Source organism: Budorcas taxicolor, chromosome 3 (genome assembly GCF_023091745.1).
Source record: "Budorcas taxicolor isolate Tak-1 chromosome 3, Takin1.1, whole genome shotgun sequence".
Taxonomy (NCBI): Eukaryota; Metazoa; Chordata; class Mammalia; order Artiodactyla; family Bovidae; genus Budorcas; species Budorcas taxicolor.
In genome coordinates, this window is record NC_068912.1 from 110,019,229 (window position 1) to 110,046,352 (window position 27,124).

The 27,124-nt window shown below is 45.6% G+C and overlaps 1 protein-coding gene across 2 annotated transcripts in view; it reads right to left on the reverse strand.

Moving 5' to 3' along the window:
* The window catches only part of LOC128044395 (protein argonaute-1), a 31,603-nt gene extending 9,010 nt beyond the window's left edge, over positions 1–22,593 (reverse strand). The window contains exons 1-12 of one of the 2 annotated variants that reach the window (XM_052636581.1): positions 22,489–22,593; positions 17,360–17,543; positions 14,898–15,018; positions 14,279–14,460; positions 13,743–13,879; positions 13,384–13,518; positions 13,002–13,089; positions 12,192–12,339; positions 7,897–8,016; positions 7,419–7,541; positions 7,149–7,282; positions 3,519–3,703 (exon numbers count right to left, since the gene is read on the reverse strand). In XM_052636581.1, coding sequence (XP_052492541.1) covers positions 3,519–3,703; positions 7,149–7,282; positions 7,419–7,541; positions 7,897–8,016; positions 12,192–12,339; positions 13,002–13,089; positions 13,384–13,518; positions 13,743–13,879; positions 14,279–14,460; positions 14,898–15,018; positions 17,360–17,543; positions 22,489–22,513 — 1,582 coding nt within the window. In that variant the 5' untranslated portion in view covers positions 22,514–22,593. Of the gene's footprint in view, positions 1–3,518; positions 3,704–7,148; positions 7,283–7,409; positions 7,542–7,896; positions 8,017–12,191; positions 12,340–13,001; positions 13,090–13,383; positions 13,519–13,742; positions 13,880–14,278; positions 14,461–14,897; positions 15,019–17,359; positions 17,544–22,488 lie in introns of both variants that reach the window. The other variant, XM_052636580.1, reaches the window with a different exon arrangement.
* Positions 22,594–27,124: the final 4,531 nt, after the last annotated feature.

Here is a 27,124-nt window from a genome sequence, read left to right on the forward strand (position 1 = left end):
GTACCCCTGCTGTGACACTGTGAGAATTCACTGAATTGACCACAAAAGATCTTTATATGTATATTATACTTCAATAAAAAAATTACATTAAAAAATTGTATCAATTTAGTGGAGAGGAAGGAGTTAAAAATACTAAGGACAGGATGAGGCATGTTAGCAGATTAGAACTGGAAATGTGACACTGTCCTTTTATACTTTGGGGGCAATTATAATGCATGTGGACCTTGTTTTGACTATCACTTGGCCTCTCAGGAAGGACGGTGAAGGATCTTTCAAAGAATCTGACTGCTCCTCCTATGTGCATGCTTAATTCCTAGTCAAATGCCCCCATTACCTAAGTGGTATAATCAAAGAAGAACATGTAAGTGAAAGAAACCCAAGGTCATGATCAAGGTATGAAGCTGGAGAGAGGTATAACATGACTGAGCCCAGGGTAAGGAAAACTCTCTGAGTAACACCTGACTTCTCCAAGCATGCCACACCACACCACACAGGGAGGCCAAAAATATTGGATTCTCCCTTTATGGAGGGAACCAGAAACATGGCTAATTATGCAAGGCAATTCTCCTAAAAAGCATCCTTATTTTCTAAACAAGGGACATCAATTTAAGGCCCAAGAGAGATGTGGATTGGAGATCAACTTTCATAAGTACTGAGTATCATGTCAGTGGAAGGCTCCTCCTTGGGTATGTATGTACAGAGGGAAGACGATTTTGAGCAGAATCAGATCCACTCCATGCTCAAAACAATCAATTGATCAGCAACCTGATGCAATTTCTGGATGAATCCAGAAAGGTAGGATGATAAGAGAAAGCTTCCAGGAATAAGTACATTTAAATTAGAATGTGAAGGATAGAGAGAATTTTAAGGGCAAAGTGGGGCATAAAAAGAGTAGACACTCTAACCTAAAATCAGTCTATCTCTATCACCTTATCCTTCCTTTACTTTCTTTACATCTATACTCTTTCTTCTTATCACTTCTTGTCTTGCTCCTCAGCTGCAATGTAAGCTCCTCAGGGCACAACTCTGTCTTGCTGCTGAAGTCCTAGCACCAAGAAATGGCCCATACATGGTAGGCTCTCAATAAATACCTGCTTGGGAGGAAAAAAAAGACTAAACAATTCAGAGCTGCTGATTTCCAGGTGTTGGAAGTTGTGCTTGCTTGCTTGTATTCTGCAGTTAATCTGTATCACATTGAGACCAATGACACGATGATTTGTTTGTGAGGAAATTGGGATTACTCCTTGCAAGGTGACATTACCCAGAATGAAACCCAACCAAAATGCTGTCCTACTAGAAAAATACAGATACTACTAAGAGCATATAAAGCATGTAGATAAAGTATTTAGATACTTCAGGCAAAGGCAGATGATGTTAAGCAAAACCAGAGACGGGAGAGCATACAAAGGACGCGCATTTAGAGAGCACCTACTAGGCCACAGGCCCCGTGTCAGATGCTGTCTTTCAGATAATTGATTAATGAGGCTGAGAAAGGCTAGGTAGCCTAAGACAGTAAACTGGCATAGTCAGGGTTAAAATCCAGCTCTACCTAATTCTAGAACAAGTGACCCTTCTGGTATATGTAGCAAAGACATGTACAATATGAAGCTGAAAAGGTTAAACTAAGATCAGGGGCCCCCAAAAGTTCTATTTTGTGAATGGGGACTAATGAAGGTTTTGGTTTTTTTTGAGAGTACCAATCACAAAAAGTCTCATCCAAGAAAGACTTATGAAGAAATGTTAGCATTAAGTTCAGAAGAATGGGTGGTGAACAGGGAATACATTTAACACTGTATAAAAAAAACAGCATTAGAGGCAAGCAAAGAGAAGACAGACTGCCCCCAAAGTTTGGATAAAGGAGTGCTGAAGAATTGATGCTTTGGAACTGTGGTGTTGGAGAAGACTCTTGAGAGTCCCTTGGACTGCAAGGAGATCCAACCAGTCCATTCTGAAGGAGATCAGCCCTGGGATTTCTTTGGAAGGAATGATGCTAAAGCTGAAACTCCAGTACTTTGGCCACCTCATGCGAAGAGCTGACTCATTGGAAAAGACTCTGATGCTGGGAGGGATTGGGAGCAGGAGGAGAAGGGGACGACCGAGGATGAGATGGCTGGATGGCATCACGGACTCAATGGACTTGAGTCTGAGTGAACTCCGGGAGTTGGTGATGGACAGGGAGGCCTGGCGTGCTGCGATTCATGGGGTCGCAAAGAGTCGGACATGACTGAGTGACTGAACTGAACTGAACCCAGAAGCAATTGTGATACCAACACAGAAGAGAAAAGTAAAGAGAAGGGCTTACTGGTAGACAGAGAAGACAAGCTACTAAAGAGACAGTTCACCAAAACACGTTATAAAAGCAAAGGGCACAACTGTTTTATCCACAAATGTATTCAGGATCTATCAGCGTTTCTTTTCATACACAGTAGATGATCAATGAACTCTTGTGGAAGGAAGAAAAGTCAAAGGAAGAAATAGGAACTGCAGAGAGGTCAAGTGTTGAATGAAGATTTTAATAATACAGGATAACATCTAACAATAGTTGATGACCAAAACAACTGAAATGTATGAGAATTTCACTAGAATGAAAAGAGAGAAAAAGAAGGCAGGGTACAGTATTCTGGAAAATGCCAGGCATTCCTGGTAATGACAAAAATAATTAAGGAGAGACAGGAGAAAGTATCAAGAAGTCAAGAGGAGAAAGGTCATTGGTGACCCTCTGCAGAGGAGGGTTAGGAGACGGGAAGAGGTAAGATAAATGAAAAAAGCTAAGCAGTAAGTGGTTGGTGAGGAAGTGGGGGTAGAAAATGTACAGAACACATTTAAAAACTCTTCAAGTTTTTTTTATTTTTCTTGAAGAAAAGCAAGAAAATGGGGGAAAAAAACTAAAGGAGATGGCATGACTGTGGTAATGTACTCTCAAGATGTTTTAGGGTTAAAGTGTCCCAAAGGTAGCAGGATAAAAGAGAAACAAAGAGTACACGTGGGTTGAATAAGATCAGAGGAGAGACACCTCTTCATCTGAAGATGACAGCTGGAGAAGGAAAAAAACAGTGAGAGAAAAACACTGAGTCAGAGATGGATACAGTCATTTCCATTCTTAAAAGAGAGGAAAACTTCTCAAAAAGTCTAAGTCATTCCCAGCAATGGAACACCAACAGAAGCCCCACAAACTGTGCTTGTGTGTGCTGCCCTGTGGCCTGACAGGCAATGCACTCCTACGGATAGGTACCTGGCCTGACCTGTCTCTGCATCTGGCTAAGCTCAGCCTGGCATAAACACCAGCACACAGAGGACTGCAGTAAATGCTACTGAAAGGGAGGGTGAGCAGGTAAACAGGACCAGAGGTGACTGACTGGCTCATACAAGTTGATATTTCTCCTCTGAGAGGAACACTGACACTAAGGAACAGCTCTGGCTAGGGCCAAGCACCCATACTGAGTCACCCCTAGGATCTTCCAGGGAGCCACCCTGAGAAGAGTCCCATCACTGTAGTCACTACTGCAAGAGAACTGTACCATACACTGGCGTCTTCCCGGGCAGGATGACGATAATGAGCTGCAGCCCTGAGTAGGTGTTCTTGAGATGCCGGAACATGGGCTCCACACTGTCTGCCCCCTGCGCGTATTTGCAGAAGCAAGGCTGGCCCTGGATGGGCATCCCTGCGTCCTTGGAAATCTTCCGCAGCTGGTCCGTGAAGTTCCTGCAGCACAAGCATGGTCACGACAAGAGGCGGTGAGTCCCACTGGAATACTTCTAACCGAGCGCCTCCATCTTAGGTCCCCAGCACTATGACAAGCACTAACACAGTCTAAGAGGAAGGAGACATCATCACATCTAGTGTAAAAACCACATTTATAGTTGGGTAGAACAACGTAGGACTTGCTAAAGTGTTCAATGGTATAAGCAGAGAGCTGAGGGAGCCCAGCAGAACGGGAATTCTCGAAGTCTCGCACCTGTCCCACTCAAGCAGCTGGCTCCTGTGCTCTAAGTCTACCGCAATAGGAAGATGTCCAAGAGGAAGGCCTCTTGGCTCAAATTAAACAAATGAGCTTCCAACAGTGATCAGAGCACAGGAGATGCTTGGGAAAAAGTGTGCTCCCTCCTCCCCTATGGGTTGTTTGAAGCCTGAGAGCAAATAATTAAACAAGCTTCTTTCTTTGGGCTTTAGAGCTTTACCCTAAGAAAGGGAGACAAAGTTGGAAAAGAGGGTACACATGCAATAGATTAAAAAAAAAATCAAGCTACATAAAGATGACAGAATGAAAGGAGCAGTAGGAAATTCAATTTGTGAAAAACCCGCATTTAGATTAAAAAGCAACAATGCACAAATAGAGAATAAAAGCAATTGTTTAAGGGATGTTATTATATAGCACACAAATATCAATAAGATGGGTTCAAAAACCTATGCAGTGAGAAACTAAATGTTTTCAATCAGTTTAAAAAAAAAAGAGATTAATACAGTACAACACAGTTGTGTAAAATTTTAAACCACTTATATAGGTATATAACATATATAAATTGGATAGAAAGGTTACAGTAATTCAAGAAAGTGACTGCATCAGGAAGGAGAAATGAGACTATAACGGAGGATAGAAAGGACTGTCAAATTTATCTGAAATATTTTATTTACTTTTTAAAAAGGATAAAATAAACATGACAATACTCTGGATGATAGACACATGGATGTTTTCCATATTATGCTATTTTTTTAAGTTTTTCAAACAAACATTAGAATAAAAAATACAATCTATTATTTCATGTAACTATGGCGTGCTGCGATTCATGGGGTTGTAAAGAGTCGGACACGACTGAGCGACTGAACTGAACTGAAGTGCCAGGACTCTGAAGGACTACTAAGAGTGTTTCTTCCACTTCTCTGCTTGGCATACAACTACAGCATAGCTGTTAAAAAAAACCCAATGTATTAACTACCTTCCATTAATAAGTGGGACTCTACTTCAAGAAAAGTGGTATTCCCTATCTTCTATTACCAGTTCGCACTTGGGGTATTATGTCCAGTGCTGGGGGCCACAAAGTGTTGAGAAAACTCTAGGATGGGGACTGTCTTAAAATCTTGTCCTAAAAGTGACACAGCTAAGGTAACAGGGCCTCTTTAGCCAGAAGAAAAATTCTGAGGGTTGACCCTAGGACTCCCTTATCTGTCCCCAATTACCAGTTTCTCTCCCTCCATGACCATCTTCATCTCTTCCCCTTATGTCTCAGTGGAAATGACGGCTTTTCCTGTGCTCTGGATCCCATTCCTTCATATACATGTAGGAACTTTGTTCTATTTCCTTTCTAGTTTTTCTGGATTCTGTTTTCAGCCTCTGTTCACTATGTACATTTTCCGTAGACAATCTCATTCACTGCCATAGCCGAGAAGTCCCAAATCTTGAATCTTTAGCCCAGGACTATACAAGCAACTGGCCCAGGTATACAAGTCACATATTACCCCCTGCATCCAGAGATCACTGCAAGAAGGTTGTTGTCTGATGAACTGACTACTTCCTAATCAAAGATTCTAGGTTTATCAGGTTCTGTGCCCCAAAATATCCAAACAACAAGTTGCTCCTCAAAAGGACAGGACGGGGGCAAGACATGAGAATGAGAGAGAGACATACCCAGCACAGAACAACCAACAAGGTGACACAGAGTTGAGAGCCTTTCTAATACCGGTTAAGAAATCAGACCTCCAAAGCCTGGCCAAGGCTAAGAGCAGGCCTGCTGCTGCTGCTAAGTCACTTCAGTCGTGTCCGAATCTGTGCGACCCCAGAGACAGCAGCCCACCAGGCTCCCCCGTCCCTGGGATTCTCCAGACAAGAACACGGGAGTGGGTTGCCATTTCCTTCTCCAGTGCATGAAAGTGAAAGGTAAAAGTGAAGTCGCTCAGTCGTGTCCGACTCTGTGCGACCCCATGGACCCCATGGGGCCTACCAGGCTCCTCCATCCATAGCATTTTCCAGGCAAGAGTACTGGAGTGGGGTGCCATCGCCTTCTCCTAGAGCAGGCCTAAATAGGGCCAAAATCCCAAGAACTCAGGACAGGAGATAAGAGATACTCATTTAAGAGAACTATAATTGTGACGGAGGCAGCTGTGCATCTGTGAGGGGAGAAGGAGGGCCACAGTCTCCACATGCATCAGGGGCTGCTGTGATCCACTCTTATGAAAATCCCAAGGTCAGGTGAAGCCACCAGGGCACACATCTCTACTGATTCCCATCACTGCCCAAAGTGGTCAGCTCCACTGATTCTTTCTCAGCTCCACAATGCACTGACCGTACTCCAGATCCAAAGAAAACAAAGAGCCAGCACTTCAAAGGGCAGCAGGAACTGAACTGCATACTTCTAATGGGTAACTTCTGTGGTATTTGAAAAATAAAAAAGAAGACTGCAGGGGGAGGGTCAATGATTTATTCACTTATTCACTCACTCATTCAAGACCATTATTCCCCTAACCGATTCCTTTAAGCCGCTTGACTATGTCACTTTCTTCATTGCTGTCATCTACGCCCAGCTACTCAGCCACAGGTGGCTCAGAGGCCCTTACAACTCTTGTTCACCTAACTCAGGTCACTCGGACCCAACTGAACAAATTCTGTCCATAGGAAAGGACAGCTCAGAGTACCAGCTGAACTTTTATTTCTAATCAGGAATATAAGCTCTGAAACTTCAGATCTGATTTGCCCCCAATTTGACACCTTCTTGATAATGCAAACCTTGTACAAGTTACTTAACCTCTCTGAGCCTCAGTCTGCTGAAAATGGAAATACGACCACTAGTCACTGTGAAGATGAAATGAGAAAACATAAAATTAGGTACAACGTCAGCATAAATATTATAGTCATCACTACTACTATTTACCACCCATGTTAAATATTCCAACAATAAAACAATTCAGGTCTCCCTTAGGAGGTTCATGTCCTGAAATTATCATCTCTGACACAGATATGGCTCCTTATCAAGACTCCTGACCACAGAGGGGCAGAAAAGAAGCAGGAAGAAGTTTAAGCCAGATAGCACAGGGGGCAGAGTCAAAAGTCAGAAAAAACAGACTACAGAGCAAATCTTGGCCCCTTGGGAGTAGAGGAATTTAGGCAACTCTACGGTCCTTCCCACCTTTCCACCCACACACTCAACCTCCTTACTTGAGCACTTCTTCTCGACACTGTTTTTGGGGTGCGAAGCAGGCGATGGCCCAGACTTTGATCTCTATGCCATTGTAGAACTGTTTCCCCCGCATGTCCCAGACACCCTGATTGGGTGTGGCAATTGCCCGGTTCTGGGGATAGGCAGAGGGGGTGCCCAGGTGAGCTTCAATAGAGCCAGGTGGGTAGGGGAGCAAAAGCCACTGGCCATAACAACCCAACCTCCCCCCATAAGCCCCAGAGACGTTGTCTGGCCCTGACCCTGCTCACCCGGCCGCCATACTGCAAGATGGGCGCCGGCAGCACTCGTCCCGTCACCTCCGTCATGTCATCCTTCACCTTGATCCCAAATTCCTGGATGTACGGATCTAGGTTGTAGCTGGCATTCTTCATCTGCAAGACAAAAGAAGGGGATCTCAGGAGAGCAGTAGCTTGGCAATACTGCTCACCCTCCGGGTCCCAAGCAGAAAGCCCTGAAGAGCAGCTGAGGCTGGTAAGGAATACCCCTAGAAAGGGGGAGAAAGTGGAAGATGAGGTAAGTGGGAGCAGATGACATAGGGAAGTAATACAGGAGAAAAGGCGAGATAGGAAGCAAAGCAGCTACAGGGTCAAGAAGGAAGAGCAGTCCCAGGTAACCAATCCAGACTTGTTTTCCTAAGAGTCCTGCCAAGGCAGAGAAGCATCTACTTGCTACCAGGGACTTCCATGACTGAGCACCAAGCATACGTTTCTCTGCATCCTCACTGACCAGGCGGCTAATCTCCTCTTGTCTGTCTGGGGCCGATCTAGCTGTAGCCTTTATCATGGTTGAAGTCTGGTTGTCAGTCAGCTTCTTAATGCAGCGCTGCCCAGCCACAATGTTACAGACCTAAGGAAACGAGAAGAACAGGTAGCGCTGGCTTGAGTAGAGTCTACCCTGTACCCAGAGCCCCACAGAAAGGCCCTGGCTGCCGGTCCTGAGAAATGAACTACAAAATCTCTTGTTCACAGACAGGTCAGTTAGAAAGCATTCATGTGCAATACAAAAGACTATAGAGCCACTTTGTGATTAAGGGCTTAGGATCCAGAGCCAGATGTGGGTTCAGGACTCATATGTTAAATACAGAGAACAGTAACAATTGTTTGGAGACTAAATAAAATAAAACACTTAAAGAATCAAGTACAGTTCTGAACATAGTAAGCACTCAGTGGTGGTGGTTTAGTCACTAAGTCGTGTACGACTTTTGCAACCCCATGGACTGTAGCCTGCCAGGTTCCTCTGTCCATGGGATTCTCCAGGCAAGAATACTGGAGTGGGTTGCCATCCCCAAACACTTAGTAAGTTGTAGCATAAATTATTATTTACCAAAGGACCCGAACTAGAACTTTTCTTAATACTAAGAAAACTCAATATACACAAACTGGATTCTTAGTAGGCAGCTGTCCAATGGTAGCAGGCAGCAGGTTGTTCCATCCTGCAACACACCAGGAGAACTACACCTGGTTAGTTCTTAAGCCCCAGTACACAGGTGATCACTGAGCCCTTGGACTATAGAAATCACTGTCTCTGTTGACTGACGGTGTCCTCTGCTGGTATGAGGAACATCTTACCACATGGATCCTCTGTACTGGGCCTAAGAGAACACAGTGGAGGCCAGTAAAGACTTTCTAGTGACATATAAGATTTCCATTCTATTGTTTCCTGAACACATACGATATTCAGGAAGCCGTGAACAGGAAGCCTTTTGGCAGAGGAGAGAGAAACAACAGGTTTGGAAGACTTGAGTTTGAAGTCCAGCTTTGCCAATTCTAGATGACGTTACCTTGGGCAGGACTCTTAACCACTCTAAGACTCTGCTTCTTTAATTTTAGTCACAGGAAAAAAACACTAGCTGTCTCTTAAAGCTGTTGTGAGGACTGAGATGAAATGAAATGTAAAACTTGCTCCCATAGGGCCAATACTCTAAGTACTGATTCTCTGCCTAATTTCCAGAGTTCATGGTGAACAATGGTAGGGAAAACCAGGACAAGGTCACCTACCCTTAAACTCTGTATTTCAAAGAATACACATTAGTCAATTTACTTAATGAAAACCCAGAATTGTTAAAATTTGTAAGGTTGCTCTCTTGAAGGCAATTTAAAGGTGCAGATAATTTCAATTACAGAATCAACACTAGGAAAAAAAAAAAGCAGAGATGTGGAGAAACTGGATCCCTTGTGCATTGCTGGTAGGAATGTAAAACGGTACACCTGTGTGGAAAACAGTATGGTGAGTCCTCGAAAAATTAAACACAGAATTACCATATGATCCAGTAATTCCACTTCTGGGTATGTACTCAAAAGAAACGAAAGCAGGGACTAGAACAAATATTTGTACATCTATCTTCACAGCAGCATTACTCATAATAGCTAGAAGGTGAAAGCAACCCAAGTATCCATCAATAAATGTGTTATATACATACATGGAAATATTATTCAACCTTAAAAAGGGAGTTCTGACCTACTTTACAACGTAGATGAACCTTGAAGACATTATGCTAAGTGAAACTGGCCAGTTTAAAAAGGCCATGTATTACATAATTTCATTTGTATGAAATGTCCAGGATAGACAAATCCGTAGAGACAGAAGCAGATTAGAGATTAGTAGGGGCTAGTGTGGAGGACAGAAGGAATGGTAAGTGACTATTAATGGGTTTGGTCTTTCTTTGGGGGATGGATGATGAAAATGCTTTAGAATCACACAATGGTAATGATTATGCAACTCTGTAAATACACTGAAAACCACCAAAGTGTACATTTTAAGAGGGCAAACTTTATGGGATGCGAATTATGTCTCAATAAAGCTATTCTGAAAAAAATATATCACCTACAATAGCCTGTATGATTTGACCCTGTACCTCTCTCCAAAATCATCTCCTACTTTTCTCCTCATAAACTACATGCCAGTCACTATGTCCTTCTGTCTCTCTCAAGAATATCCAAGCTCTCTGCTGCTTACGTACTTGCTATTAAACTCATGCCTGAAAGGTTCTTCCTTCAGGTTGTTAAAAGATTGGTTCTATCTCATAATTTGGGATTCAGCTCAAATGTCTCCTAAAAGAAGCCTTCCCTGACCACAAAAACTAAAGTGAATCTCCAACCCCCTCCACTTTATGACTGTCCCCAGTATTCTTACCTGGAGAATCCCATGGACGGAGGAGCCTGGTAGGCTACAGCCCATGGGGTCGCAAAGAATCGGACACGACTGAGCGACTTCACCTCACCTCACCTTAACCTTATGGTACTTATCACCATCTGAAACTAGCTTATTTGTCTATTTTCCCCTTCTAGATTTTAAGCTCCATGACAGTAAGGACCCTGCTTCTCTTGTTGCCTTCCTGACACCTCGGAGTATATAACTTTAACAGGAGCTCAATAAATATTTGTTAAATAAACAAGCAACAGTAAAAATCAAAATATGTCATCATATAAGTTATTCACCATGGAAACTATTGCTTAAACAGAAATCATGTCAATTTGCTAACAGATCTCAGCTTGCAATAGCTATTACCTAAAGCCTATCTACTTAGCTGGAACTGCCCCTAAAGACTTCTGCTTCCATCTCAGAGAACATGCTGTCCTCACCTCATTTTCTATGCATCAGCAGCTATTAACTATGTCAGAGTTCTTGGGTTTGGGGATCTCTTCTTTCTCCCTTCAGCCTAACTTCCTCTGGTTAGTTCTGAAACCCCAAAAGCTCACAGAAGGCTTAGGTCCCAGATATCTGACCCCCACTGCTAGAAGAGAATAAGACAGTACTCTAGGCTAGTGCTTCGTCAACATAAACATTCATATTTGACAGAATCTTTGGATTCTGTAAAAAGAGATACTGATAAAGCAAGCCTAGGTGGAACCTGAGATTCTGCATTTCAAACAAGCTCTCAAGTAATAACTATGCTCTTGGTCTGCTGACCACACTCTGAGAGGCACTGGACTAGACAATGAAGCAGTCAGAGGTAGGTTCTCAGTAGACATCCTGGCTGCCAACAGGGAACACCTAAACATTATGGCTGCTGCTGCTGCTAAGTCGCTTTAGTCGTGTCCGACTCTGTGCGACCCCACAGACCGGAGCCCACCAGGCTCCTCGTCCCTGGGATTCTCCAGGCAAGAACACTGGAGTGGGTTGCCATTTCCCTCTCCAATGCATGAAAGTGAAAAGTGAAAGGGAAGTCGCTCAGTCGTGTCTGACTCTTCGCGATCCCATGGACTGCAGCCCCACCAGGCTGCTCCATCCATGGGATTTTCCAGGCAAGAGTACTGGAGTGGGATGCCATTGCCTTCTCCGAAACATTATGGCTAGTATATAACAAACCAAATACAGACTAGTGGTTCTTCATTTGCATTCTATGACTTAAAGAGCATTACTATTCTTTCTTTAATTGCAGAATTTCAAAGGTTGGCTGAAGCATAAAAATATGACAAATCTTGGTTAAAACTTTTTCAAAGCAAACACATTGATGACTGGGGAAATAGGATTTCCATTACAGGTAACATTCACCTCCAATATCTGTAAAATAAAGTACATTTGTATCTTTAGGTTATTTAGGGTTCCCAGCTCCAGATAGGCAAAGAGAAATTAAGAGGACATGAGTGTATCTTAGAGTGTTCATTATCTTTATTGTAGGGATGTCAAAACGCATCAAATGGTACACTTAAAATGTGCAGTTTATTGTATGTCAACTATAAATAAAGCCATACAGAAATGAAAAAATAAATAAATAAATAACGGACATGTGTGCAGGTATCTGAAATCTCTGTCCTGAATGACTAATTACTTATTAAACAGTAAATACATATAGCTTCGCCTCTGCCTGGAAGTCCTGAAAAACCATGAGAGCAGGATGGAGGATAAGTAAAGAATTCAGCAGGTAAGAATGATGACTGCGTTTCACAGAATGACCTCTCAGAATATCACTTTTCCAAGCCTTAAAATGATGAGATTATAAATGGAAGAACAGACCTCTGACGATCTGTGTGCAGGTACAATGCTTGTTCCCCAGCCCGGCCATTACTTGGCAGCCTCACCTCTAGGGGCAGGTAGGTATGCTTTTGTTCCTGGCCAACTTGCAGGCAAGGCAGGTGGGGATACTTGAGCTGCAGGTTATATTTCTGCTTGAAATACTGGGCCACTGTGCACTCCACAGTCTGTCCACTCTCTAGCTGCAGAGGAAACCTGTTTGGGGGAAGGGAAAGAGGTGTCATAGTCCAGCATTCAGTAACACCTTTCTAGACCTATAACCATGCACAAGGCCAGACTTGACTTCATTCCTTTCCAGCCTCTGTGAACACTCCTGCCACTCACGGGAAAGCAGAGGCAACACAGGGCTCAAGAGTGAAGCCAAAGATTTGAAAAACAAGTTATACAATGGTCAGATCATATCTGATTCATCTGTATTTCTAATGTTGAGCATGAAGTCCAACACACAGTAGTCACTCATGGTCCAGCACAGTCTGAAGTGGAAGATTTTAGATGAAATCAGTGACAACTTTCCCCAAGGTCTAACCCAGGATCTCAGCTTTCTGTTTCAGGAGTAAGTTCAGAGAGATTCTAACATTTATAGAACTGAGAAAGAAGCCAGGGAGACACTTGCTCTACAGTAAAAGTCCAAGAAGGAAAGGTAGAGACCAAGAAGGTAAAAATGGTAGGGACAGTCTCTATCAATGGATCTGGGAATGTTAGGGGAGGGATGCCAAATTCCTACAGTTTATCTTCAAACACAGAGCTCATCCTCAGGGCCAGGTGGGGGGATGGAGAGTGTGAACGGAATATGTTGAAATATCTTCCTGGTGGCCCTCTTCCACCAGTGGTATGGCTTAGCAGCCCCATCAACTTACGTCTGATGGCTGGCAGGACGGCGGGTAACATTACACACGCGGTATTTCCTCTTCATTTGTCCACAGTGGGTCACTTCCACCTTCAGGCCTGGGACACACACACTGCTTGTCAGAGTTGGAAAAGGTTGCTCATGTGCCCAGGCTTGGCCTCTCGCCTGAATATATCCCAAGGGGATTTCCTTTTAGAACTAAAGAGAAAGGAGCACTGATTCCCCTCCCCACCTGGTTGGGTCCTCACCCTTGATCTCCTTGGTGATGCGCACACGAGAAAGGAGCACTGATTCCCCTCCCCACCTGGCTGGGTCCTCACCCTTGATCTCCTTGGTGAAGCGCACACGAGAAAGGAGCACTGATTCCCCTCCCCACCTGGCTGGGTCCTCACCCTTGATCTCCTTGGTGAAGCGCACACGCTGAGAGTCCGTGAGGGCTTTGGGCTGCTCATCTATGTTCCTGATGTCGAGCACCTCACACATGAACTCAATCACTGGCTGTGCCTTATAGAAGGCAGTGGCTGAGACTGTGGGGACAGGGTAGGTACAGCTCAACTCAGATTCTGTCTTCCAGAATAAAGGGAGGCACTGCTCTTTACACCCTCTTCCTCATAGGGTATAGGGATGGGGGAGGGCTCCCAGGGCTGCAGGGATTAGACTAGGAGTGTGGTTACAGAGCTGGGAGGGATGAGGCTGGGAGTGTGGTCACTGGACTCAGGGTGCCCCTGGCTCCATAGCTCTCCCCACTCACCATCAATGTTGAGCATCATCTTCCACATGGCAGGGCGCACAGACTGGTGAAAGCCGAACCAGACCTCGCGCCCACCCCCCAGCGGGTGGTAGTAGCCCTCAGGCGGTGAGAAGAAGGAGCGGCCCACAGGGGTGTACCTGGCAGGGACAGGCAGAGAACTGGTCCCTCGGGCACAGGCCCCCACCCTGTGAGGCATCCTGGGCACGGAGGAGCCCTGGCCTGGAAGGCAGGACACCAGGGCTTTAATTCCAGCTCTCATCTTTTACTAGTTGTGTGACTGACCGTGTACAAGACTCTACCCTTTTTCTGCCCTGCAGAGACAGATGGGGTGAGGTCCAAAAATAACTAAAAGGGACAGGGCCAAAGCTTGGTACCACCTCACGGTATATGCACACTTGCCTGGCATACGGTAGGGTTTCAAAGAATATTTTATTTGAAAGGCATACTGTGGGACCTTAAAATATATGCTCATTTCCCTCCTCCTCCCGTACACTTCTGCCACCACTAGTAGCCCAGATATTAACCACACCAAGTACCTCATGGATGCCAGGTGCCTCATGGCTACATCCAGGGCTTGCACAGACTCCAGGGGAACAGGGATCTGGCCACTGACCAAGGCTTCATGCAGCATGCGCCAGCTCACAATGGCCAGCCACTTGATGGAGACCTTGAAGATTCGATCCTTCCCTTCCCCAGGGATTGTCACCTCAAAGTCAACCTTCAGGAAAGAGAAAGGAGTGAAAGATTTCCAGTGCTTTCCCACAATTCAATGTTCCTTGCCCTGTCCCTAACCCCTAAGATTTGCCAAGAATCAGCTTCTTAGGCTGATAAGGACTCACAATGAAGACTTCCGAGTAAATCCAGCCCCTAAGTCTCCAGCCACCTTGGCTCAGTGCATCTCTCTGCCCCTCTCAAACACACTTAGTAGGAAGTCCTTCAGGTCTATTTTAAGTCTAATCTCAGTCTGTTTGGGACACAGACAGACATACAGTAGGCTAAATAAACATAAGCACCTACCCATCCCTCAACCTAAACCACACTTTCTCAGCACAAACAATGAAAGGGATGTCCGGACACCAGACTCCAAATAGGCCTACTTGAGCTCTGTCCCTCCCCAGACCCTTGACACAGGTCCAGCATGACTCCCAACCATACCCGTTCATTGCCAATGGGCAGTGCTGTGACAGTGTAAATGTTCTTCTTTCCATCATACACGGGCTTGCGGTCACCAAATATCTGAGGCTTGAAATGCTGGACCATGTATTCCACCACTTCCCTGTGGAGAATGGGAAAGGCCAGAGGAAGCTGAAAGACTACTATTTCAAACTTCTGGAACTAATTTTAAGTCCAGGCAATGTCCCATCTACCTACCAGCCACTAACTCTGTCCTACCAGCTACTAATCACTATAACAGTGCTTCTCAAGCTGCATATGAATCACCTGGAGATACAAAATGCAGATTCTGATTCAGCAGATTTAGAGCTAAGTCTGATGCTCTCCATCTCTAACGTGCTGTCAGGTGGTATTCTTGGTCCTTGGATCACCAAGGCTCCAAAGGACCCAAAAGGGTGACTGTGAGTGCCTTCTGAACAGAAGAGGAAGCTGAGGGGAGAAGGGCTTAATCTCAGGGTCTATCCAGAATCAGGAACAAAAATCCAGGCTGCTCCAATCCCCAGGATGATAATCAAAAAAGGTAGAGGAAGAAGCCTGAATTGGAATAGGAATCAAGTGTGGAAGAAGAACCTCATCTCCTCCATCTCTCTCTGAAGCCTTTAGTTCTACCATCCTGTTTTCTCTCCATTATTATCTCTTTCTTGATTTCACTTCCTGTCCTCTGCTATTTAGACTCCAGAGTATCCATCTATCCTTCAAAATCCCAACCCATCTGACCCCTTCACTTTCAAAATCAAACATCTTGAACACTACTGGATAAAAAGACTGAGAATATACATTGGAAGCCAACTGTAAACACATGCTTTCAATGTCAATTAGGCCTCAGTGCCGCCCAGCAATCTTTTTCCTAACTCTGATCATTTCCATCCTCGTAGGTTGTGTCAAACCTTCTCCACTACCCCCGTAATGGGTTCCACAGAACCCAATCCTACCTCAGATCAAAAAGCATCTTTAATAATTTTGAAAAGAGTACAGTGTAGAAGGCAAGGCCACCCTCAAGTTTCCAGACATATAAACAAACACATTTATATACACAAGCCTTTCCTTTTTCTTTCCCCTCACACTTGAAATATCCCTTCTATGTATAAATTTTTAAGTATCTGAAAATATGTTCAACATCACTCATTAGAGAAATACAATTTAAAATCAGACTAAGATATAATTCTCTACTTACCAGAATGCCAATGATTAAAAAATCCAATATATTGAATTTGTGCAGATATGGGGGGACACCTTACTAATGGGGATATAAATTGGTACAACTTACCTTAAAAAAAACAAACAAACTGGCACCACCTCAAAAACTGTAAATGTACTATGCCAGCAATTCTAGTCCTAGGACTTTATCCTACAGATACATTCATACTTGAGAGCAAAAATATCTCTATTAATATTCTACACAGTTTCATTTTGTAGCACAAGTTTAGATTTGACCTAAATGCTCCTGAATAGATTTATTATTAAATATCTTATAATAAAGAATGAGGAACCTGTAGGTACTGGTATGTATCACTTTCCAAAATACGTTGCTCAGTGGAAAAAGCAAGGTGCAGAGAAAGATGTATAAGATTCTATATTCCGTGTGTTTTAAAATGTTTGTATACAAATATGCTTGTATATGTATAGAAAAATATCTGGAAGTGTATGAAGGGTAATAATGAATGCATCTGGGGAAAGGGACTAGGGGACTGGAGTCAGGGTAATAGGAGACATTTTTCACTGTTACTCTTTCTGTAATATTAAAAACTTTTTTAATATTGTGCATGAATAGTTTTCAAATAATAACAAAATAAATTAATTTTGAGAAGAACGATTACTTCTTCTAAGGCTAATTCCTCAAACTGTGTATCCTGTATGTCTTCCTGCCTTAGCCAGAACATCCCACTCATTCCTTTCCTCCCTGTCCTGTACCTTTAACTTCTCCTACACTAGCTCCTTCTTGGTTTATAAACATATCCACGTCTCATTCTTAAAAAATTTTCATTTATTCATTTCCACAAACAATGAAATGCAGCAGGCTTGAGCCCTAGAATCTTCTCAAGCCAACACATTCCTTCTCTTCCATGCTTCACTATCAACTTATCTAGCAAAAAGCTATCTGCTTTCACTATCCCTACCACATCATCTTCCACTTATTTCTTAACTCACTCTTACCAACTGAGCCACCAGGGAAGCCCCTATTCCTTAACTTACTGTTAGATTACTAGCCCAACTCCTCTACTGGAACAGCTGTAGCAAAAGGTTATCAATAGTCTCCATAGAGCCAAATCCAGTGATCTATTTCAACATTTACCTTAAGTTAGAATCTCTTCCTTGAAAATGTTCTTGAATTTGGTGATATCACCTTCAACGAGTTTTTCTTTTACCTCTCTGGATTCTTTGAAGGCTATGAGACTTAGGAAAATAAGGACTACCTGACTTAATGGCTTCTGTGCATCACTTACCGGTTGACTCTGCGAGGACACTTATCTGGCTTGATATCCACTTCGTAGTGATAGACGTCAATCTTAGGGATGTCCACTTCAAAGTAATTGGCCAGGAGCTTGATTGGTTTCCCCACAGTGCCAATGCCAGGCCGGCGAGGTGCCTGGAACACCTGCTGCAGGGGGGGCAGGTAGGCACCTGCAGCTGCAAGACAGAGAGCCTGGTGAGTGTACAGTCTGGTAATCTCCTTACCACTCTGATCAGAGACAGCACAAGGCCTCCTAGAATGAGAACAGCAGAGTGTAGGGGAAGCCTCTTTCCTGTCTACCCAACCTAAATGAGGACTTCCACTGGTTGAAACCCAGGCCTTTTTTTTTTTTTTTAATTTTTTCCAGTTAGGAAAATTACCCTTGTTATCTATCTTAAATTCATCAAGTGAGTACATAATAACTTCCTATTACAGGTTAAATAAAGGGACTAAATTTGGCTCTTTCTTTCCTCTACTAGATTGAGACATCTGCCTCCACCAGGTATCCAGCAGACCTTACTATCTGTCAGCTAGATGCTCACTTCACTCATCACCATCCTGAACACACAAAAAAGCATCACCTTAAAGCTCCTCCAACTGCAGGCAGGAGGAAGACCTAAAGAAGGCCAAGTGCCAGGGCAACAAGCAAGGAAGAAGGCCAATGTCTGGGAAAAGATTAAGGCAACATAATGGCTGAGGTTGGAAAAGGAGAAAAGGTTAACAGGACAGATTCTGGAGACCAACGAAAGGAGGCTGAAACAGGGAGCTGCTAAAGGCGCTAGAACTGGAGGTCACAGCAGAAAAACGCTTGAATTGGGAAGGAGGAAAGGCTGGAATAGGGGCTGGGGCAAGAGAGGTTAGAGCTGACAGCCTAGGCAGGTACTTCCTGCAAGTGAGGAGAGAATGAAGCACAATTTCAAAAGAAGAAAAATCTAGGGAATGAAGGTAGGCTAAACATAGGTGACTAAGGCAAGAGCAGGCTAGAGTAGAGGATTTAGGAAGGAGGGGCAGCAATTATCATGCTGGAGAAGATGAGATTACTGGCTCTGGGAAGAATACAAAATTCTCTCCAGGCCCACATCTTCTTCCACACAGAGGGCCCCAACAGTTGCAGTAGGGATCAATTTTAAGACACTGGAGGCCCCTGAGAAAGGGCTAGGGCTGGGCCAACTCCCACTACTTTCTCCTCTAATGCCAGCAGCCTGATTGCTGCCCCTGGTTTTATTTTCTAGCTTGAGGGGAAAGGGAAGACAAAAGGAAAACTGCCTAAGAGAACCCTTTGTCCACATCAACTATTGTCCTGGCCAATAGAGGACCAACCCAGTTGGGAGGAGAGAGGTATAAAACAGCCAAGAACCTCCCATTATCAGAGATCTGCTTTCACAGTTGGCCAGGCTGGGGGGAAGGGGCATATCCTCAGCTGGGGGGGTCAGGAAGAGGTCAGAACCCTTCAAGGGAGGGGCATGCTTCCCAGAGCTAACTGCTATGTCTCCTTCTAACCACCTGTCAAGCCTACCCTACAGGGAAACAGGGAAATGGAGGCCCAGCCTGAGGAGAAAAGGCCTTCAGAACTCGGCTACCTGGGGGAGTAAAAGCTTAACTACTAGCACCTGGCCACCTACTGTAGAAAGAGCTGGACAGAAATTATATACAAGCCATAGTCAGACATACACATCCAAACACATACTTAGAACTGGACAGTTTACCTTCGTATACATAGCCCTCACCAACCTAGATTGTGAGTTCTTCAAAGATACAAAGACTGTATCTGCCTTGGTCACTGCTGAATCTCCAGTGTCGGGCATACAGAAGGTGTTCAACACACAGAGAAGAAACGAATTAACAAACAGAACTGTAGACATACCACAAAGAACACACAAGCACAAGCACACACACACGCACACACACCTGCAAACTGCTCAGAAACAATTATAAATCCAGCTCAAACAAGACCCTAAAGGAAGTAGCTGGTAAGAGATACCCTTCCCCTCCCCACGTTCTTACATTCCATTCACCTCCTTAGCCTCCCAGGCTGAATAATTGCTTGGAGTCTTGGGAGAAAGACATCCCCTAGAGCTAGGGGCTGGGTAGAAATGATGGGGGATGGGACAGACACTCTAGTCTCAGAGTCTTCTCTTCCTCAGAAATACGACTACACACCAGGCTTAGCCTTAGGCACCCTCCATTCCTAGGAGGCTCTGGGAAAACAGGGAGGCCCCCACCCTCCCCTTCATACCCAAACTAGGGAAGGCAGGAGGAAGAGAGAACCTCTCTCCCACCCCATCCTCCTGCAAGTCTTATGGCAGTACAAAGTTCCCCCAACCCCACCCTGCCCCCAGCTTTTAGTCTAAGAAAGGGAGACACTTCCCTTCAGACCCAGACAGGGACAGACGGCCACTTTGTGATGCAGATGAGGGCCCCAGCACCGAGGACAAAGCTTGGGCCTTGAGGGAAGGGGGCGGGGCCGTCCTCTGCAGACAAAAGCAAGGAGGGAGGGGCTCTGAAAAGGACACTCCCCCTCCCCCATCCCCAGCCAGCCCTGGGAAGAAAAAGTAACAGCCTAAAGGCCTGGCTCAGGGACCCCTTCCCTGCAGTTCTGAGGCTCACTTACCTACCAATAGGCTAGATTGCCCATTCAAAAGACAAACTCAAGGCTAGATTAGCTGTCCAGTAAGCAAAGAAGAAGAGCCCAATCTCTCCAAAAAGAATTTATCCACACACGAAGTACACACAAATTATTAGATATCCATACAATGTACTTAACCATTTATGTTCACAATGGAATGTGACTCAATTGAAAAAACAAAGATGTACTTGTGTCAAGGCCTAGCCATTAGTTGGTTCCACAGATAAATCAGACACCAACTCCACCCTCTAGGAGCTCCCAGTCCAGTATATGTGCTTGAAACACACCTAAGCACAGACGGCACATCTGGCCTTGAGCCCAGTGAAGCCAGAGACAACACGCTGCTTTGTGTACTGTGTCCTCCAACCTCCAAGAAAACAGTCCTAGCCTAGGAAGGAGGCAGTTATGGGATCCCTCTACTCACAGCTTCCAGAATTAATTTCAATCACACCTTCTGATGAGGTAAAGGCTGCCCCATTAGGCTACAGCCAAGTCCAGATACCAGCCTCTAGTTCCTTCCCTAGAAGCTTATTTATTGTAACAACAACCAAAAACAAAAAGTCAATTTTCTCATCACTCTCGAGACCACTCGGAATTCATCAGAATAAAACCATAAGCAGTCTGGTATGGGTGCCAGCTCCCACCAATCCGTCTGGACTTCCGTGTCCTACTACTCTAGCTCCAGGGGTTGCTGCAAGTAGTCTCCAGCCCAGAAAACCAAGAGAGTTCATGGAAGGGAGAGAGGGGCCTAAGGGAAAAAGGAAGTATTAATAGTTTTCTGAAGTCAGTTGCCCCCTGCATTCCACCTTAAGGCTTATACAGCCTTTACAAGGTTGCTTCCATCTTGGTGAAAGTAGTCGCTAAGTACTTAAAGATCACTGAATGAATGACTTGAATGAGGTGGCAGGAGTTATTTCCTTAAGAGTATAAGCTCTGGTATAAAAGACAAAGATCCTTGCTTCAACCAGAAATGAAATTCATGTCCCAAATGAAATAAAATTCATGTCCCAAATGGAAATTCTATTCTCCCCTCCAGATCAAACGGAAGTAGTGAGACAGATCTAAAAGATTCCAGACTGCTCCTCCCACCAAAAAGATAAGAACGGCTAGGACACAGGAGGTGCCACCACCCTCACCCCATCCAGGGACTCTGGCCTTCTTGGGACAGTCTTGCCTCAGTTTCCCCTCTAATCTCCTTTTCTCCTGATGGTGAATAAGGAGAAGTTAAGGCTATCACCTGGGACACACTATGGTGGAGGCTATAAACTTCCCCCTATCCCATACAACTTATATATGACAAAAGGCTCGCCTGACAACGCTGGGTCTAATAACATGGCTCTGACAATTTCTGGGGGAGTAGAGAGAGCAAAAAGAAAAGATACCCAGTAGGGGACAGCAACCATAAAAACATTAAGGCATAGAAAGATTAGGCTGTCAACTCAGGAAACATTCAATAGAGAGGTCATTATCCTTGGATTAAAAGATCCCAACTCTGCTCACTATTGAACCAGAAACATGCAAACCAGGCAAACAATCCCTTCTACGGAAACCAGGTCCTGGCCTTGGTCCCTCAGCAACCAATACATTCTCTAAGGCCTGTCTTCAAGTAGGACCTGTCCCTAACCTAAAACATTGCTCCCATCCGTCTTTCCTCATCCTAGTGGCAGAATAAGAAACTTGTCCATCTCCCTCAACCTAGTGTTGGCAAATTGAGACTGAAGGTTTCAGAGCCAAGCCAAAGACGCCCAAGATGGGGAAGGGACCCATTTCCATTTGTGTCCTGCCAGCATAACCTAAGAGAGACTACAAGCCATCAGCGCGCTCCTTTTACCAAGTCAACCTGGCGGGGCTAGGGGTAGGGGGGTTCGGGCGGCCACGCCCCCACCACATCGGGCAGCCCCTTCCAGCTGCCACCTACGCGCATGCTCCGGCGCCTCCACTCCAGCTCCCAGACTTAAGGGGGGGAATCCCAGGACTGGATCCCCACCCACTGCCCCCTGACCCTCGCCCCCGCGTCAGGCCCGGCTGGGGCGGAGCTCACAGCCCAGCTCTGGCGCCTTCTCCCAAAAGACATCAACCCAGCCCAACCCATACCGGCTGAGCCCCCGCCCAGGGCATGCGGCAGCTCTGGGCCCATTTGTGTCGACCTCCCTCTCCTGGACACCTGGAGCCCGCCCCCTGCCACCTGCCGGGCCTCTCCCTAGGCCTCCTGGTACCTCCAGGAGTCCTCCTGTGCGTTCAGGCCCTTCTTCCAAAGCACTTCCCACCTCCACGAGTGCATACAGGCTCCTTTGATAAATGGCCCCCGTCTCAGAGCTTCCCTTCGCAAGGTTTCCCCCGGAACTGCACACAGCCCCCTTCAAACTGGGCCCCCCATCTCAGAAGAGCCCCGTTCCCCACTCAGGAAACCCTTCCTCACTCCGAAACCCTGCTCTTCACGCGAGAGTCCCCTAGTCCTTGGAGCATGCACCGTCCCCGCTCCTGGGGGCCCTTACCTGCTCCCGAGGGTCCCGCTTCCATCCCATATACCCGTGCGGAGATCAGGCGGCCCGGAGACTGTGGAGTCCAGCGTGAGGGGCCTAGGTACCCCGCACGTTTGCTGCCTGGGCTCCCGGGCCGGGCTCGGCTGCCCCCCCAAGCCCGGCCGCTCGCGCCGCCGCCCCCGCAGCCTCCGTTGCCGCCGCCGCCGCGGAGCCTGCAGCAGCTCCCCCTGCGAGCGCCCGGCCAGCTGCCAGTGCGCAGGCGCGACCGCCAGGCCCAGGGGGCGGACGGGAACGAGTCAAACGGGGCGCTCCGACGGCAACAAAGGCCAATGGAGAGGGGCGGGGGCACCGGGGACCGGAGGCAGCGGCCCCTGGCGGTCACCCATCGCCATGCAGCCCGGCGGGAGGGCTCCGGTAAAGGCGCCGCGGAACCGCGCAGTGGCGTAAGTGGGGCGGGGCGGGAGGACAACACACCCCCAACCCCCACCCCGCAGCAGCCTCCGGCCTTGTCTTTTCCCCAAACATGTTCCTCCAAGCCTACACACAACCTCCCCCCATTCGCACAGGGCCACGCGCACATTGCCACCTCATTCCCAGGCCACCCTCACACACTCCGAGAGCCCCATCACCCAGGGGCCCTGCCTCCCACCTCTCCTCCCAATCACCCTCATCCTTCAAGCCTCGGCTGCAAAGCGACTGCCTCCGCGAAGCCTTTCTCCGTCCCTAGTCACTGAACTCACTGACGCCACCCTCTCTTCCAGGCCGAGTACTGGGCGCTGAGACCAGAGATATGAAAGAGACCCTGCCTACCCTGGAAGATGTCACCGTCTCAACTTAAGTGCATCTACTGAGCTCTACCTACGGGCTGGGAAGCACCTGTCTCCACTTTCTTACAGCCCACGCTTGAATTCAGTCAATCCACTTCTGACCTCACCACCTCACTTAAAACACTTTTTGTGTCAAAATTCAAAGGATAATTTTCAATTCTTATTTCGCTGCAGCATCTGGCACTGTGCCTCTCCTTCCTTTTTGAGTCTTTTATTTGGCTTCAGCATTTTCTGAGGTCTCCTATTGCCTAAGTCCTTTTCGGTTTTCTTCAAGAGCCCCCCCTCTTGTTTTTGATCCATTGAAAAAAGTGTTCACCTTGTTTTCAAACCTAGCTGTCTTCTCATTCTGCTCTCCACTTTTTTGCTTCAAGGTCTCATCCATTCTTATGGCTTAACTATCCTTCCAAATCTCTATTTCCAACCATGTCTCAGACTCATATTTCCAAGTGTCTGCTGGACAGCTCCACCTGGATCTACCAGCACTTCAAATTTTAAGAGTTCAAAACCAAACTCTTATCTTTCCTCCCACAAAAGTGCTTGCCCTATACCTCCTGTCTCTACAAAGGGCACCTTCATCCCAGAAATGACCGCTTCTCTCTCTCCCTTGCTTCTAACCCTATACAGCAGTTCACAAAGTCCTGACCTGTTTACCTGCTCATATGGTCTCCTGACATGCTTGTGAAGGCTCCCTGTGCTGATGCAGGCCCTTATATCTTGACAAAAGTATCACAGTCACCTACTTGTTAGTCTCAGTTTCTAGGAACATTTCTCCTATTCAGTCTGCATCAACTGATAGGTGCTAAGAGACCCAGCTCAAACATCACTTTTCCATATATTCATTCATATATATTAATCCATCTGTATTTTTGATGCCTACTTTACACCAGATGCTAGGAACTCAAGAAGAGAAGCCATACCCAGTCGCTACCCACTAGGAAGATTAATTTCTGACACTTCTCATAGTATGCTTTTTGCTTTTCTCCAGGAGAGGTTCTGCAACAACAGGTACCACCTGGAGGGCTTGTTTAAACACGATTGCTAAGCACCACCTCCAGAATTTGTGATTCAGTAGCTCTTGCTGCTGCTGTTGCTGCTGCTAAGTCACTTCAGTCATGTCTGACTCTTAGCGACTCCATGGCCTGCAGCCCACCAGGCTCCTCCATCCATGGGATTTTCCAGGCAAGAGTATTGGAGTGGGGTGCCATTGCCTTCTCCAAGTAGCTCGTGAGTGGGATCCAAAGAATACATGTGTTTAATAAATTTTCCAGATGAAGCTGATGCTGCTGACCTAGGGGACCACACTTTGAGAACTACTGCTCTACAAGAGGAGAAGGCAATGGCACCCCCCTCCAGCACTCTTGCCTGGAAAATCCCATGGACGGAGGAGCCTGGTGGGCCACAGTCCATGGGGTCGCTAAGAGTCAGACACAACTGAGCGACTTCACTTTCACTTTTCACTTTCATGCATTGGACAAGGCAATGGCACCCCACTCCAGTGTTCTTGCCTGGAGAATCCCAGGGACGGGGGAGCCTGGTGGGCTGCCGTCTATGGGGTCGCACAGAGTCAGACACGACTGAAGCGACTTAGCAGCAGCAGCAGCTCTACAAGATAAAGTTAAGAACAAAGACTCCAGAGCCACAGTGTTTTGCTTCCAACCCTGATGTGGTCATTTACTTCAGTATTCTTGCCTGGAGAATCCTATGGACAGAGGAGCCTGGCAGGCTATGGCCCCATAGGGTCATAAAGAGTCAAACACAATTGAAGTGACTTAGCACACACGCATGTGTCACAATTTCCTCCTCCATTTTAGAGGGTGAAAATAGTACCTACCTCATTGGACTATTATTAATGCATATAAAAGCTTAGGACATTACCTAGAAGAATGCAGGCAAAGTATTGGCTGCTCCCATAATTACTGTCTGCTTCTTGCACTACAGTCTAAATTCTTTAAGAACAGGGACTATATGTCAAGATGCACTTCAGTCTCCCTTTAGTGCTTCGCACAAGCAGTGCCCAGAATGATTACTAAATCTAGATAGATCTGAATCAAGGCATCAAAACATCCTCAGAAACAGCAAGGTCTTTGCCTTGGTGTAACTAAGCTGGAAGCTCAGCATTCTTTAAGAAGAGTTTGAATCTCCTGTCCTAAATGCCAAGCCTCACTCTGTGAAAGGCACCTTAACTTTGTGGAAAGGCACTGGTCACTATTCTGATCCACCTCCAAAGTGGCTAGTGGAGTCAAGCCTGGCTCTGGCCTGCGGGTCTTAATGCAGAGTGTCTTCATCATCAAGGATTTCACTCTTGGCTAGGCAAAGTAGTAGAGTATAAAGGAATTCCAGACAGCATCTTGTTTTTTTTTAACGCAGACAAACTTCTTCCAGTAATTCCTGATGTACCTTCCCAGAAAGCTACTGGCTCCTTCTGTCTCCAGTTTAATCCCTGCATCTCAATTCATAGCTAATTCACACACAAACACGTCTACTATGTGGGCCAAAACGCAGGTCTTTCCACTTACACACCTTCTCTAAACCTACAGTTTCTGGCCCCCAAACAATAAAAATGGCTTAAGAAAAAAAAAAAACCTGTATCTCCACCAGTGCTTTCTTTTTAAAAATACTTATATAACAGCCTCTGTGTGACCCCATAGATGGCAGCCCACCAGGCTCCCCTGTCCCTGGGATTCTCCAGGCAAGAACACTGGAGTGGGTTGCCATTTCCTTCTCCAGTGCATGAAAGTGAAAAGTGAAAGGGAAGTCGCTCAGTCATGTCCGACTCTTCGTGACCCCATGGACTGCAGCCCACCAGGCTCCTCCGTCCATGGGATTTTCCAGACAAGAGTACTGGAGTTGGGGTGCCATTGCCTTCTCCTATAACACTCTAGGGACAATGAAATCAAGATAGTATAATAAACATAAAATCATATACCGTTCTATCAGGAAATGAATCACCAACACTTCCAGCATACACCATTTCTTTTTATCAATAATAAAATGTATTTCTTATTTCCAGAGAAATTTTTAAAAATCAGAAATCATGAACAATGGAATTAATAAATGTCACCTTGTACTTTGGAAAGATGAAACTGGCAGACTTTTAAAAATTAGGGTATCATTCACATAGGTAAACTACACATATACAAAATATAAAATTTAACCAAACCTAACATATGTATCATCTTTCAGTGGCCCATCTTTTTGCCTTTTCATACTGTTCATGGGGTTCACTTTCATACTGTTCATGGGGTGGTAGAATTCCAGTTGAGCTATTTCAAATCCTGAAATATGATGCTGTGAAAGTGCTGTACTCAATATGCCAGCAAATTTGGAAAACTCAGCAGTGGCCACAGGACTGGAAAAGGTCAGTTTTCATTCCAATCCCAAAGAAAGGCAATGCCAAAGAACGCTCAGACTACTGCACAATTGCACTCATCTCACATGCTAGCAAAGTAATGCTCAAAATTCTCCAAGCCAGGCTTCAACAGTACATGAACCGTGAACTTCCAGATGTTCAAGCCGGATTTAGAAAAGGCATATGAACCAGAGGTCAAGTTGCCAACATCTGCTGGATCATTGAAAGAGCAAGAGAGTTCCAGAAAAACATCTACTTCTGCTTTACTGACTATGCCAAAGCCTTTGGCTGTGTGGATCACAACAAACTGTGGAAAATTCTTCAAGAGAGGGGAATACCAGACCACCTGACCTGCCTCCTGAGAAATCTGTATGCAGGTCAGGAAGCAACAGTTAGAACTAGACATAGAACAACAGATTGGTTCCAAACAGGGAAAGGAGGACATCAAGGCTCTATACTGTCACCCTACTTT